At 42.3% G+C, this 13,031-nt stretch overlaps 2 protein-coding genes across 2 annotated transcripts in view; both read left to right on the forward strand.

The window, feature by feature from the left end:
- cxxc5a (CXXC finger protein 5a) overlaps nt 1–13,031 on the forward strand; it is a 251,815-nt gene that overhangs the window by 94,510 nt on the left and 144,274 nt on the right. The gene's annotated exons all lie outside the window — the stretch shown is intronic.
- Nucleotides 783–13,031, forward strand: part of nrg2a (neuregulin 2a) — a 62,752-nt gene continuing 50,503 nt past the window's right edge. Inside the window, exon 1 of the mRNA XM_072374339.1 lies at nt 783–1,414. Within this exon, the coding sequence (XP_072230440.1) occupies nt 1,006–1,414 (409 nt within the window). The 5' untranslated portion in view covers nt 783–1,005. The remainder of the gene's footprint in view (nt 1,415–13,031) is intronic.

Raw genomic sequence — 13,031 nt, forward strand, 5'->3', positions numbered from 1 at the left:
AATGGGATGAGACGCAAAACTCATTCAAAACAGTCTCTTGAAGACTCAGACATGCTTTCGCAACCTTAGTCGTCGCAGCCATATGATTTCTCTGGGTTCACCGAGCTACATGCGGCTGCATTTTTCTGCGTGAACCTATTTGATTTTTGGAGTAATGCCTTGGCTACAGTAGGATGCGATTTTGAGGAGGGAGAGCCATGGATTTAGGATTTCGTTTGTTTCATTATAACAAGAGCTCAACGCCGATAAACACCATGGAGTGAGTGACACGCAGTAACGGGGTTTTGGGAGTGAGGAGATCGACCCTTTGGTCCATCGGCTGCCTGTATCTGAGTGCTATCCTGCGTTTTTGTTGACGGAGCCCCTTGGCAATCGGCATTATTTTCTCTCCGTCTGTGGCTGGTAGGGGAGGCGGAGAGAGAGCCGCGGTGGAAAGCGGCGTATTAGCGTTGAAGCTGCCGTTCAGAAATACCTGTTTTTGTTATTTGGAATGAAACGATCTTTTTTTCTTTATGATCGGACTCCCCAACTTGTGGTTCACTGCAGCATTTTGCGTCTTTTCTCTCCGCTGCAGATGATACAGAAAACCATCATAGCGGCACCTTACCACTGCAATTTTGGGGCAAAGATAAAGAGTGGCGTCGTCTTGCAGTTAAGGCTGCTATGGCAGCATAGAAGGAATCTTCTTGGGGGTACCATCCACCAATTCCTTGCTTAGCTTATCTACAATGCCTTATTATTAGCAGAAAGCAGTGACTGGATTTGAAACCCAGCGTCACCCCGCGGTTTCCCCGTTGTTTCAAAGCTGCTGTTTACCCACTGAAAATCACTCGAAAAAGCAGCGGATCCCGATGGCATGGACACTTATGCAAGGTCTGCCGCGCTGCCGTGCTACTGGAGCCTACTTGCTGTCTCTTCATTCAACCCAGCTCCATCGCCATCGCCCCGCAGCCGAGAGAGCCCTGCCGCAACGCGACCAGCGACCACCGAGCCAAAGCAGGCGGCATGAGGCTTGATTCAGTACATTTATCCATGCTGGTCATCGGGGTCTCATTCGCCTGCTACTCCCCGAGTTTGAATTCCCTGCAGGACCAGGCTTACAAATCCGCCGTGGTGATCGAGGGCAAGGTGCAGTCTACGCCTGTGAACGTCTCTGCGGAGCCGTATCGTGTGAATGTCAAAGTGTTGGATGTTTGGCCCCTAAACAGCGGGGGTCTGGAGCGAGAACAGCTCGTCACTGTGGGGGAATTTGGATCTGAGGCTCCGTGCACCAAAGTGAAGAAGAACCACAAGTACATCTTTTTCATGGACCCCACTGACGAGCCCTTGGTTTTCAAGGCATCGTTTGCGCCCCTTGACACGAGTGGAAAGAACCTAAAAAAGGATGTTGGGAAGATCTTATGTGAGGACTGCGGTAAGTTAATGTAGCCTATAGTGGATTACCGGTGAAGTCCAACCCGGAAGAATGAACGGTCAGGTAACAGCCCCTAACTTGGGGCTTTTACTGACGGGCATGCTGAGGAATTGTGGTTATATGACCACAGCATGGCTTGGAGTCACTGGCAACCAGATAGGTGCCAAAGGGGCGTCTATGCAGCAATTTTCGACAACTCTCGCAGGCTCCCATAGCCCACATGATCAATCAAACTCTCTTTCTTTCTCTCTCTCATTCTCTCTCCCCAAACTGCATTAGCCAAGGCATGCGCCTCGCACTGTTGCTTGTGAGGAATTGCACTTTTATGTGTGTCGAACTATCTGCATCCAGTCAGCCAACATTATTCTTTAAACGTTTTAGCTCGTCTTCATTGCATAATTTACACTTGTGGGGCTCAAAGCGTGATTTGTCTCTCCCAGAATCTCTGTAGCTTCTTTTTACAACCACCAAAGACACACATTTAACGGACCGGACACGATTTCAGCACCAGGGACAGCAGCCTGTGTCGCCGGTAGCTATCACGTGTAGAAAATCACGCTGCCCTAAGCAAATTGGTTCCTAGGCTATATTTAGGCTCACGCCCCGCTTTAATGCTTTAATACCTCTCAAATTAGCAAAGTATATTGAAGTCTAAGTCCCTCTTGCACATATGCATCTTAATATGCAGAGGATTAGCAGTGTGTTGCTCTTCTTCCATCCCTGGAGTGGGATGGGTGTTGCTGTTGAAATAACAAATGAGTAACTTCACCGCCCAGCAGTTTTATTACTTTTTATATTAACTTTCAAGTAGTTCAAGGTGGATTTTGATCAGTATTCGTCATATTCAATTGTAGTTTTCATTCATAAGTGTCCATGTGAGCACTGACACACAGTTAGCTTGACATGTGTTAGCTAGAAGTCAGCTGAAAGTGTTGAATACCAGGTTTCTCCTCTCATTTCTTCATGGTTCTTCATGGTCTCCACTACTTTAACTGTGTGTAAGGTCTCTCAGTGCCTGTCTCTGATCAATCCTCTGCTTGTTTCAACATCTAATATCCCAAGCTGGCCACCTTTGCAGCAACAGCTCAGTTATGAAGCAGCTTCTCTTTAAGTACAGATTACAGAATATGTCTTCCAAAATGTGTCATTCTGAAACTCTTCTGAAATTCTTAAAGCTTCAAGTCCTGAGAAACACCGTTTTTTCACTCCTCTGGATTCTTGACACACTCACTTTGGCTTTTCAGTGTAGCATGCCATCAGATAGGAAACACAGAATTGACCACAGTGTCTACTGGGTTCCTCGAAAAGCCCAAATGTCCCTCACACTACGCAAAGATTGTCGACTTGAGGTCTTTTTTTTTTTAGTTTAGGGCACACAGAAAATTAGCTGACCTCATGGGCTGTAGATGAGACGCTTCTTACTCAGTGAAACAGATATTATCACAGTTTTTGATTCTTTTACTCAAATCCAATAGTTTTCAAGTAAACATTTCATTCAGAGGAACAGAAACAATGTCCCATGGTTCCCTTGAGCCCCGACACATTGCTACTTGGACATTGTTCAGTCCTTGAAGACTGAAAAATCAAACTTCTCTCTCCCATTAAGTTCCAGTGAAGGAGTTTTATGTGCCTTGAACCCAGACATTTAATCTAGACCCATCTGGCCCTCTAACTGAAGCAGGCTTTGTATACCTCTGGTGCAGAGTTACCCAAGCTCCTGGGTGTGCTAACCAGGGGATTAAATGTATGTACTATGCAACTCTCAAAGTGATGCAGTTGTTGTCTTCTGCTTCCCGAGGGCTGCCTGAAACTCAGGCCTCCAACAGCGCTCACCACCTGCACCACTTCCTTAAGACCCAGTCAGCTGGGACATCTGGATCTCTGCCAGAGAACAAAAGGAAACAACAGCAAATACTGCTCATCTGATGTAGATTACAACTAACATGCGTACACAAGCCCATGTTAAACTATCAGATCTGGCTTTCATGCTGGCTGTTTGTGTCTTAAGCACATTATACTGACTCTGACTAAATCTGTGACAGTGTCTTTGTCCTAAAACAAAGTCACACATGCTGTAAACATCTCAAATAAGCTGTGTTTAGCATCAATGCTTAACAAGCCCAGTGCTGCTGTGTGACAACAGCGTCACCTTTGAGATGAAGTCTGCTGAACTCATTGTTTTATAGAATAAAGCAATGCATGGTGGACAGCACGAGTTTAACTACTGACACCAAAAAATGACATAAGTACATGCTTTTTACCACATCTACTCTGGTTTATACGTCAGTTGGCTTGGTCTAAATACTGAATCACCTGTAGGCGCTAGCAGCCTCTGAATCCAGACAGTCTTTTTGTTAAGTTGACTGATGGTTTTAAATTGGCTGTGGACTTTAACATGGTTGTTGGTGTCTGTGTTAGCCCCGTGATGGACTGGGAAATCAAGAGTGTACCCCACCTTTTGACCAGTTGACTCCAGTAACCCTGAAAGAGATAAATCAGGGAGCCTGTATAGAATGAATGCATCAAATCCTTTCTCTGTTGCAGATGATTCCCATGATTAATCAGTATTACTTAACTTTCTTGACAATGTGTTTCATACTGTTCTGTACGTAGCTTTTAGCCTCAGATTAGATGACTTCCACCTCAGTAATCATGCTGCATTTGGAAGGGAATGTGGGACTGATGTACTTTGAACTGTAATTTCAAGTCTGTCACATCTGAGTTTTAGCTATTGTTATTTAGCATAACAATAGCATTTGTGTCCCTTGTGGCTCAGCCTAAATCAGAAGCCTGTATAATGAAAGAAATGGTGGTAGATGACATGGAGGAGACCTACATAATTGCATTTTGTGTGTGCACATGTGTGGGTGTATTCAGACTGGTGGAAATCAGGGAAAGACATAACAAATCAGTGTCATACTTCATAGTGAGTTGAGAAGTGGCACATCGTCACATAACTGCCCTGATATTTCTAATTAACAAACATGCAAAAGATTTTTGCTGGAGTGGTTGGTTATTTATAGCTTTTTTTTAGCCCATTTATTTGAAGAAGTAAACTGGAATGAATGCACACGCTCACTCTCACTAATCTGTCACTGTGACGCTCCACTATGCAGGTCGCAGCTGCTGCATTGAGGTGGCAGACAGGCAGACATTTGCCCCGAGCAATGCATCTTTCTGTGAACTGGAGGAGTTGCTTAGAAGAGCTTGACACAGAACATGAGTGACAGCTGCTGACGGCTACAGGGTTCTGCTCGTGCCTCACATGTTTATCTGGCGGCAGCATTATTCGGCATGCGTACACGGATTGGTCGCTACGTTTATGTAGCACACACAAGAGCCATTTAGAAAACACTGTGACATTTGTGCTCATTCATTGTATGAAGCTTGCAGAATTGTCGCCGGGCGTGTGTTGGCTTGAACAGAATTATGTGAATGCATTGATCCACTTATACTGCATGTTTGTGGGGCTGTTTTCTATGTTTACTGGGTCATTTATGTGGACTTTCTGCCCCGCTAAACCTCCCTTTTGTCGACTCTGCGCTGACAAGAAAGACTGATGTATATTTATAGGAAGTGTGAAAAAAAAGGGTCTGGCCATTTTCAGTAATTGGCCCCTCATTTTCCTGTCCATTAGGCACTTTCTCGCAATCACTCAGACCTTTACTCCACATTTTCAAAGACAGAATTTTACAAGCTATCATTATGACAGTGTGAGCATATTGGCTCTTAATCTTTTGTGTCTGCAGAAGTTATGATTCTACGGTGACAGACCACTTGCCATGGCAGAGCTGAGGTGTACTGATACCTGTTTGCACGACTCTGCTGTTACTTAGATGATTAGGAGACCTGGTGTGTTTTGAGCCTCAGAATACCTTTGGACTCAAGTTGATTGGTTGAACTTGCTCAAAGATGCAAATAATCAGCAATATTTCCTTTGCACAACAGAAAATACTCTAAAGATATACATATATATATATATATTAAGGATTTGTAGCAGCATTAATTCTCTCTCTGGTGAAATATATGTGTCACAGGGAGTAGTTTTAGAGGTGCAAAAGCAAGCTCTCTAGGATATGATTCATTTATCATGTAAACTTGATAATTATACACACCTGTTGGAGTTCGATGAGTAACACATTAGTAACCTTAGCCTTCCCATTCAGCAGTCCTTTCATAAAGTAATCCACGCCTTTGTGACTACTCGGCTGGATTACTGCAGTGCCCTTTATATGGGGGTCAGTGGGTCCCAAAATGCAGCTGCACGTCTTTTAACTGGAACAAGGAGGTTTGAGCACATTTCACCGATTTTAGCTTCACTCCACTGGCTACCCGTGCATTTTAGAATTTATTTTAAAATGATTTTACTTGCTTTTAAATCTCTAAATGGTCTCTGAACTTCTGCACCCCCAGCTGAGCTCTCAGGTCAGCTGACCAGCTGCTCAGAGGGCATTTTCCAGAATTATGGAACAAACTGCCGCTGCACCTCCTCACCGTTTAATGTTAAAACTCTTCTTAAAACTCTTTTCTTTGGCTTTTAACACTACGTAGGTTGTTGATTTTATGTGCACAGATATTTTATCTGGGGTGGGCAGTCTATTTATTTATTCATTATGTTTTATAGGGTATATTTTGCTGTATAGCACTTTGGGAACTGCTTTATAAATAGATTGGATTGGACTGGATTCACATTACAGCAGACAAAATCCCTCATAATCTATTAACTATAGACTTATAAACCATACGATGAACATGATATTTCACATGATGATTTATAGATTTCATGGAATAATGTTTCTTTTGTTGCTTACTTCTTGTGCTGCGACTGTCGGGTTGAAACTAATCCAATTGTGCAATTATCAGGCCAAACACTCGTCTTGTTTTACTGCCGTTGACCAAGTGTTTCTCTCATTTCACTGCATTTTCGTCTTGGTTGCAACCATCACTCTGGCTGAGAAGCGTCTCTATTTATAGTGGTTCAGATGCACGAATGAGATTTTAAAATGCTGTGCTTGCAAAAGCATCGAATCAGTGTCCGGTTGAATGTTGCATTCTTCAGGGAATCATTCTTATTTTCTTTATGTTGGATTATTGAATGTGACTCACATTTTTGGCATATGACTCTTTCATCATTAGGACAAATTAAGGCTTAAATGATCTTGAACCACCTTATTTAACGAGGAAAGTGTTAGATTTACCAAGAGGAAGCCTTTTTTTTATGACAAAATCTAAAGCAAATCTAAAGATCTGGACAGTATTAGTTGGAATTCAGTGTTCAGTGTCCTTTTCTGTCTGTAAAATATGTTTATTTGGGGTTTTAGTCGCAGAGATGATAGATACTGGTAAAATATTGTCGTATACCAACTGGAATACAGACATCGTAAAGGTTGTTGCACAAAATGTCTGCCCAGAGAGATGCGAAAGCAACTTTTCTGGTAATTCACTCTGTGCGGCCTCTGAATAATGTATCCAGACTGTGATAACGTCACAGATGAGATCAGCACCGTCACCTGCGGGTGACAAGATTTCATAATAGTCCTCACAAAGCTGTGAAAAATAACTGAAAAGTTAGAAAATATTTAAATTAGTCTGTGTCCTCTAAATTAAATTCAAATATGACTGTCCTCTGTTGCTTATTACTCATTTTAAACCTGCTTTGCTACAAAGTTCAGCCTGAGCTGAAGGAATTCCAGGAACAGGAAATGTGTGTATGGAGATTATCAGGATTACTCTCCTTAAAGACTTGTAAAAATGAGAAAGTCAAAACAAAGTTGTGTTTTGATAGACTAAAGTACGTCCAAACAAGGAAAAAGAAACACAGCAAAATGATTTTCCCCAAAGTCACACCTCATTTGATGAGCTAAACCGCTGTTTGTGTTACAAGGAAAGCTCTGTGACAGAAAACTGAGTCGTTATCACCTTCCAATGTGCTGCATCACAGAATTTAAGGCTGCCAGCTCAGTTCTCACTGTGCCAGATATTTTGCACAGTTTTGAAGGACTGTTACTTTGCCCTTTGTTTGCACATGCCAAAACAATGCTTTGGATGATTATACGGATCCATGCCGTAACACAGAATTATGTCTGGGCTCCTGGAGAACAATGGGCTTACTCTAAGTTCAGCTGGATAAGAGCTGAGGGAACAATCTGTAATGCTGTGCAGGTTAAGACTTTGAAAATAATCAAGTGCTCGTCATAAAGAGCAAACTTTCTCCGCGGGACTGTTTTCAAATCTAAGCAAATGTGTTTGTGAGACTGGGAAAAGTAGGGAAGTAAAAACCTGCAAAATAGCATGTCAGCAGTAGAGGGGTCCACTGCTCGTTTGCTTCCTCGGTGGAAACCTGATTGAGGACAGTGGCGATCAACGGAAAAATATGCACTTTCAAACACCATTATATGGTATTATTTTTGGTATATCTGGTTAGAAATATTTTAGAATATACACTGAATATATGTTCTGTTGAATAAATACATCATGAAGCATGAAAATAACAATGAAAGTATGAATAGGAAGATATTTCTTGATTCTTCTGCATCTTTATTCCACGAATGCTTTCACGTTAAATGTAATCTCCCTTTTCTCTTTGCATCATTTCAGAAATATGGATGCAGGCTCTATAAATAGCACCAAACTAGTTTTTTGTACCCACTGGTACACATGTCATGGCTGTTTTACTGTAACCCTGCAGCATGCAGACAGCTGGCTGAAATCAGACAGAGAAGCAGGATCGGATCAGTTGTAAATGCAGATTAATCTTCCAGTTGGTAGCTAATCTTAAAGCAAATAATCTCCATTAATCTCTTCATTGAACTCACATACTGGGATGAGAACAGCCTTTGGAACAACAAAACTATGTGTATTCTGTGTGTATTTGAATGAAGAATATGTTTTCTAACACAATAATTAATAGTTGGCCTATAATTAGAAAATAGTGAGTTCTTATTTTCACAAGAGATTATATTTTATAAGACAAGACAAGGGACAGAAGTATTTGTCTTAAAGTAATAACACCATGTGGCTGGTTAAATAGTTTTAACCCTTTCTGTTGGTTACTGCCCAGCATATCTGCTCAGTTTAAACTTAACTAAACTAATCTTGTAATCTGTTTAAAGAAGAGAGAAAATGCAGCCAAAAAATTTGCTGAATAAACTTGAACTATTTTCACAACTTAGGCCTTTCCTCTGTACTGAGGATTTTTCAAGCCACTGAAGAATGTTGACTTCACCACAATGAGGCAGTATATGATCAGGATCTGGAAGCAGCAGAAACACAGAAAAGTTGAAAGGAATGAGTCCGCTGGGAATGTCTCAGCAGTTGTTAGAGCCGCGGCCCTTACAGCTGGAACGGTGTCAGAAACACTCAAAAGCTCGCAGTCATCCAACGGTCCGGAAGATACGACCAGTGCAACAACTGTGAAAGACCCTGCCATGTGGATTTCAGTTTGACCACAGAAGGAAGCCGACTTTATGGTGTTACAGTAGACCTGTGCTGTTAATTCCACTCCCAGTTAGAAGCGGATGTGTTTTTTTGGGGGTAAACTGACCATAAATGTGGCTCTTGGGGGTAGACGATCGTGTCGAGTGTTGGACTGTGGAGGAAAAGAAGGCCGGTAGCAGCTCTACGCAGAGAAATGAGCGCTGCTGCATATTCCCAACACACCAGGAATCAGTTACATTTAAACAAGGCTGATTCCCAACAGCCAGGACAAGTCGACTGTTAGCATTCAACAATATGAGGCCTGTGGCTTTATAAAAACACTATGAAGACATCAGTTTAAACACAAAATCTCCAGTGAAATGAGAAACACACGACATGAACTTGAACTATAAAGCGTCTGCATGTGTTGCCACCTGATATGACTCCTTAATGTGTTTATATCTGCCTACGCTACAGTATATGACTTGTATCCTGCTGCTCTGTGAAAGCAGTTTAAGTTTACCCTGCCTTTTGAATCATTCAGTAATTTGAAGCTATCTTGGGCTGCCATACTCTTCCTTCACAAGCTGCAGCCAGTGCATGTAATTAAATATTTAAAACATTTTTTTCAGTGCACAGCAGGAAAGGCTGTCGACAAAATTAACCCTTTATGCTCACAACTTGTGTCAGCTTTAAGCCTGGAATTAGGTGCATCTACAAAGAAATGACATGTAAGCAAAAACCATGTCCAGGACGACACATTAGATGCCTTTTAGTGTCTATTTGTATCTTCAAGATGAGAGAGACCAGTACATTATTCATAGAACTGTAGAAGCAAACATCTTGTCTGTCTTGGATTGAAAATGACACGAGAATAATGTCATTTTTTGCCCTCAGTTTGAGCAAAACTCACAGTTCCTACAACAAAAAATAACCGATAATTGACGTCAGGACTAATAACCCTGTTTTATATGCATTTGGCTTTGTTTGGCTCCGATATTAACCCAGATAATCCAGCGCCGCATAAATACATAACCCATTAGCTCATTCCCAAACCTGTTTAACCAGCTTGGCTCGTTTCAATTTTAAAATGGTTTCTGGGGCATGAAAAATCCATTTCTGCCCACTGCTGGTACTTGTTATCTCAGGAGAAAGAGTTAGATTCACATCTGATGGGTGCTTTTTATGAACAGCGTATTTAAATGTTGCTAAAGGCTTGTGATCACATGAATTAAAGCAGGAATCAACATTGTTTCGGCAGCTTACCGCCTGTCAGACTGTCAGAATATTCAATAAACTGATGGAAGTTTGACTTCTCAATCACAAGGTATCACTGGAGCTCAAAGTCCTCGATGTCATCATTAGCATCAGGATATTTATTTAGCGTAGTGTCACACAAAGTATGTGCATCGTCTTATTGCTGGTGTCAAGCGTGGGAGAAACTGTTGTTCAGGTGGAAAAGAAGGATTTGTTAGCTTATCAGGCTGCTGCTGCTGATGCTCCAGACACCAGATGACCTGTTTTAGCCTGAAGCTGGCTGGAAAATGATCGAAACAACCTAAAGTTGCCGGCAGAATCAATAGAGCTTACTGTGATATATTCATTATTTAGTTTCTGAATATTAAGAGGCAGGTTGAGTCAAACATTGAAGCAGGTTATGGGGTTATATAGACATGGGTCTGGTGGTTTAAAAGTGTATAAATTGCATTGTTAAGAGTATGTAGCTTACTTAGTTGTACAATTGCTTAATTACAGAGTTCTGTACACAAACCCGCTTGTTAATTATCCACCTGCAGCTTCTGGTGCCTCTTTGTTGCAACATCTCCTCACCAAGGTGTCGGTTAGATTCACAAGAAGAAGCTTGGCACTGACGGATAACGCAGAGATAACCTTTTCCCGCAGATTCTCTCCTTGACATTCATTTTATTTAAGCCTCGGGCCACTGTTACACTCTAATCAAGCACCAGCCTCCATTCCTGGGTTTTACAGTTGTTTAGTTACATTGTGATTTGATGGCAGCAACAACTTTGTTGAGTGAAATATACTGAGTTTACACTCAGTGTAAAATGAAGCCCTTCACAAAATGTGCAAAAAGTTGGCAGAAGGTATTGTTTCATAATGGACTAACGCCAATCAAGTCATTTGTTTCCAGTATGTGATTGCCTGCTGGTGCGTGTGTGCAGTTCTTTGTGTAATTGTCTGAATTTCTATGAAGTAGATCTGCTATGATTCTTTGCTGGCAAGCATATGCATGTTTTCCTGCATCAGTTGGTTGTAAGAATGCCACTTTGAGCGTTCTTGTCTGCTTTTGTGTTGTGATTCAAGCCTGATTAGCGCCGTGCAGTTCCAGTTCCATATCATAAACTGAGGTGAGTGTGCTGCAGTGTAACCAAACTGTCACTTATAAATGTCCATAGAAAGCGGACAGTGTCCATGACAGGAACTTCAACAAAACGATAGGGAACAAAAGGACCATGGGAAGGGCAACTGTGTTTGTGTGCAGCGTGCCGAAGTGTTGAAAAGAGGGGCTGCCGGCACTCCTGCCGGGCGCCTCCCGGTGTGTTTAAGGGACGTGTCCGGCCATGTTCACCCCACACACACAGTGCATATCCTGAGAGAAGGTTTGTTTCCTCAGGTATGTTGTAGGTGTGGATTGATGTGTGTCTTAACATGAAAAGACTTTACACAGAATGGAATGGCTTGTTAGCAGTGTTTGGAAGTGGACCAGGAGAAAATCGCGTTACAGGGGTCTCCTGCTTTCAGATGTATTTATTGTTTCAACAGAATGTCGGAAAACGTATAATCGGAGCAGAGTGGAGATGAATTGCCTAATGTGCGCTGATTAAACCGCGAGGAGGAGCTGATAAAAGATTGTGACACTGCTGACTCACAGAATAACAAAAGTTAGCTGCATAAACGTGGATGCGCTTGCGTTTACCACCATCACAGCGCTGTGACGCAATCAAGTTGTAAATTCTGGAGATTTTCCAGCGTGGCTTACTTGGAAACAAAGCAGAAGCTTGTAAATACACAAACGGGTGAATTCATATATAAAAGGAAATGAATATCAATCACGGAATGACTAATTTAAACAGTTAAATGAGCAAATTCCGACAACTACTTAATAGCTATAAAGTTCTAAACATAACAGATGACAGCATGCATGTCTGTCTGCGATTAGTCTTGCATGTATGATGCGTGCGGGGGTGTGTGTTTTGGTAGTAGGCTGTTCCTCTGTCCTTTAGCCTTGCTTTCTTCTGACCTTCCACCAGAGCTCCCGCTCATTATTGTGTTGCTCTAATCTGGAGGGGACAGGACTGGGTGCAGAAGTGTATTTATCTTCCTGCACAAATAGGACCTCTTTCCGTCTGGTCTCTGCTCAGCTTGTTGTTGAAAGATAGCGAGCCGCGTAAAGCGAGCTTCAGCATGTGCGCGTGTGTGCGCGCGGGTGCGTGGGGTGAACGGAGATGTGTCCCAGCTGGCCCGCAGGCCAGCACACTAACCATCACCTCGCTGCAGCAAATGTAGACAAAAGAGGAATATATCTGCCTTGTGATATTGATACCCCTTAACTCCGGGGGTGTTTCACCCTAAATGAGAAATCAACATTCTTTACTGAGGTCTGTTGTACTTGTAAAAGCCAGAAAGATCAGTGTTACAGAAAGCCCCCGCAGTGTGAGCCCTGTTTCCGCGTTTTCTCCATCCCATCTGTTGGGATGTGTACTTTTGCTACGCATTGTCTAGGCATGTTTCTTTTCATTCCCTTGTTGTCTTCATGACACGAGGCTTACAAACCTACCTCAAATGGCCAAGAGCCAGGAAACCACTGTAGTCAAGCCATCGTTACAAAACACTGAAAAATGATACGACTGATACCTTCTCTTCTCGTGCTTTTTGATCTCTGTAAGAATGTTCTGAAAAACCACTTCCATGCAGTTTACTCACCCAGACTCTCATGCATGCTCCATCTTTACCCATTTAACGTCTTTAAATATGACGCGAAGAAGCCTTTTTACCAACATTAATACTCTTTTGGCTAAAGATTTTTGGTTAATGCCTTAGTTCTGCACCTCCATCGCTCAGCTGCTCGCACTGGCGGTGGCTTGCCTTATAGAACCATTACAGCTTCAGCTAGCCTTGACCTCCTTCTTAGTCCTGCGGTTGTCAGTCTCTGCTGCATTTGGCAATGGATTTAAGTGCT

Source organism: Leuresthes tenuis, unplaced genomic scaffold (genome assembly GCF_036924035.1).
Source record: "Leuresthes tenuis unplaced genomic scaffold, fLeuTen1.0.hap1 SCAF_21, whole genome shotgun sequence".
Lineage (NCBI taxonomy): Eukaryota > Metazoa > Chordata > Actinopteri > Atheriniformes > Atherinopsidae > Leuresthes > Leuresthes tenuis.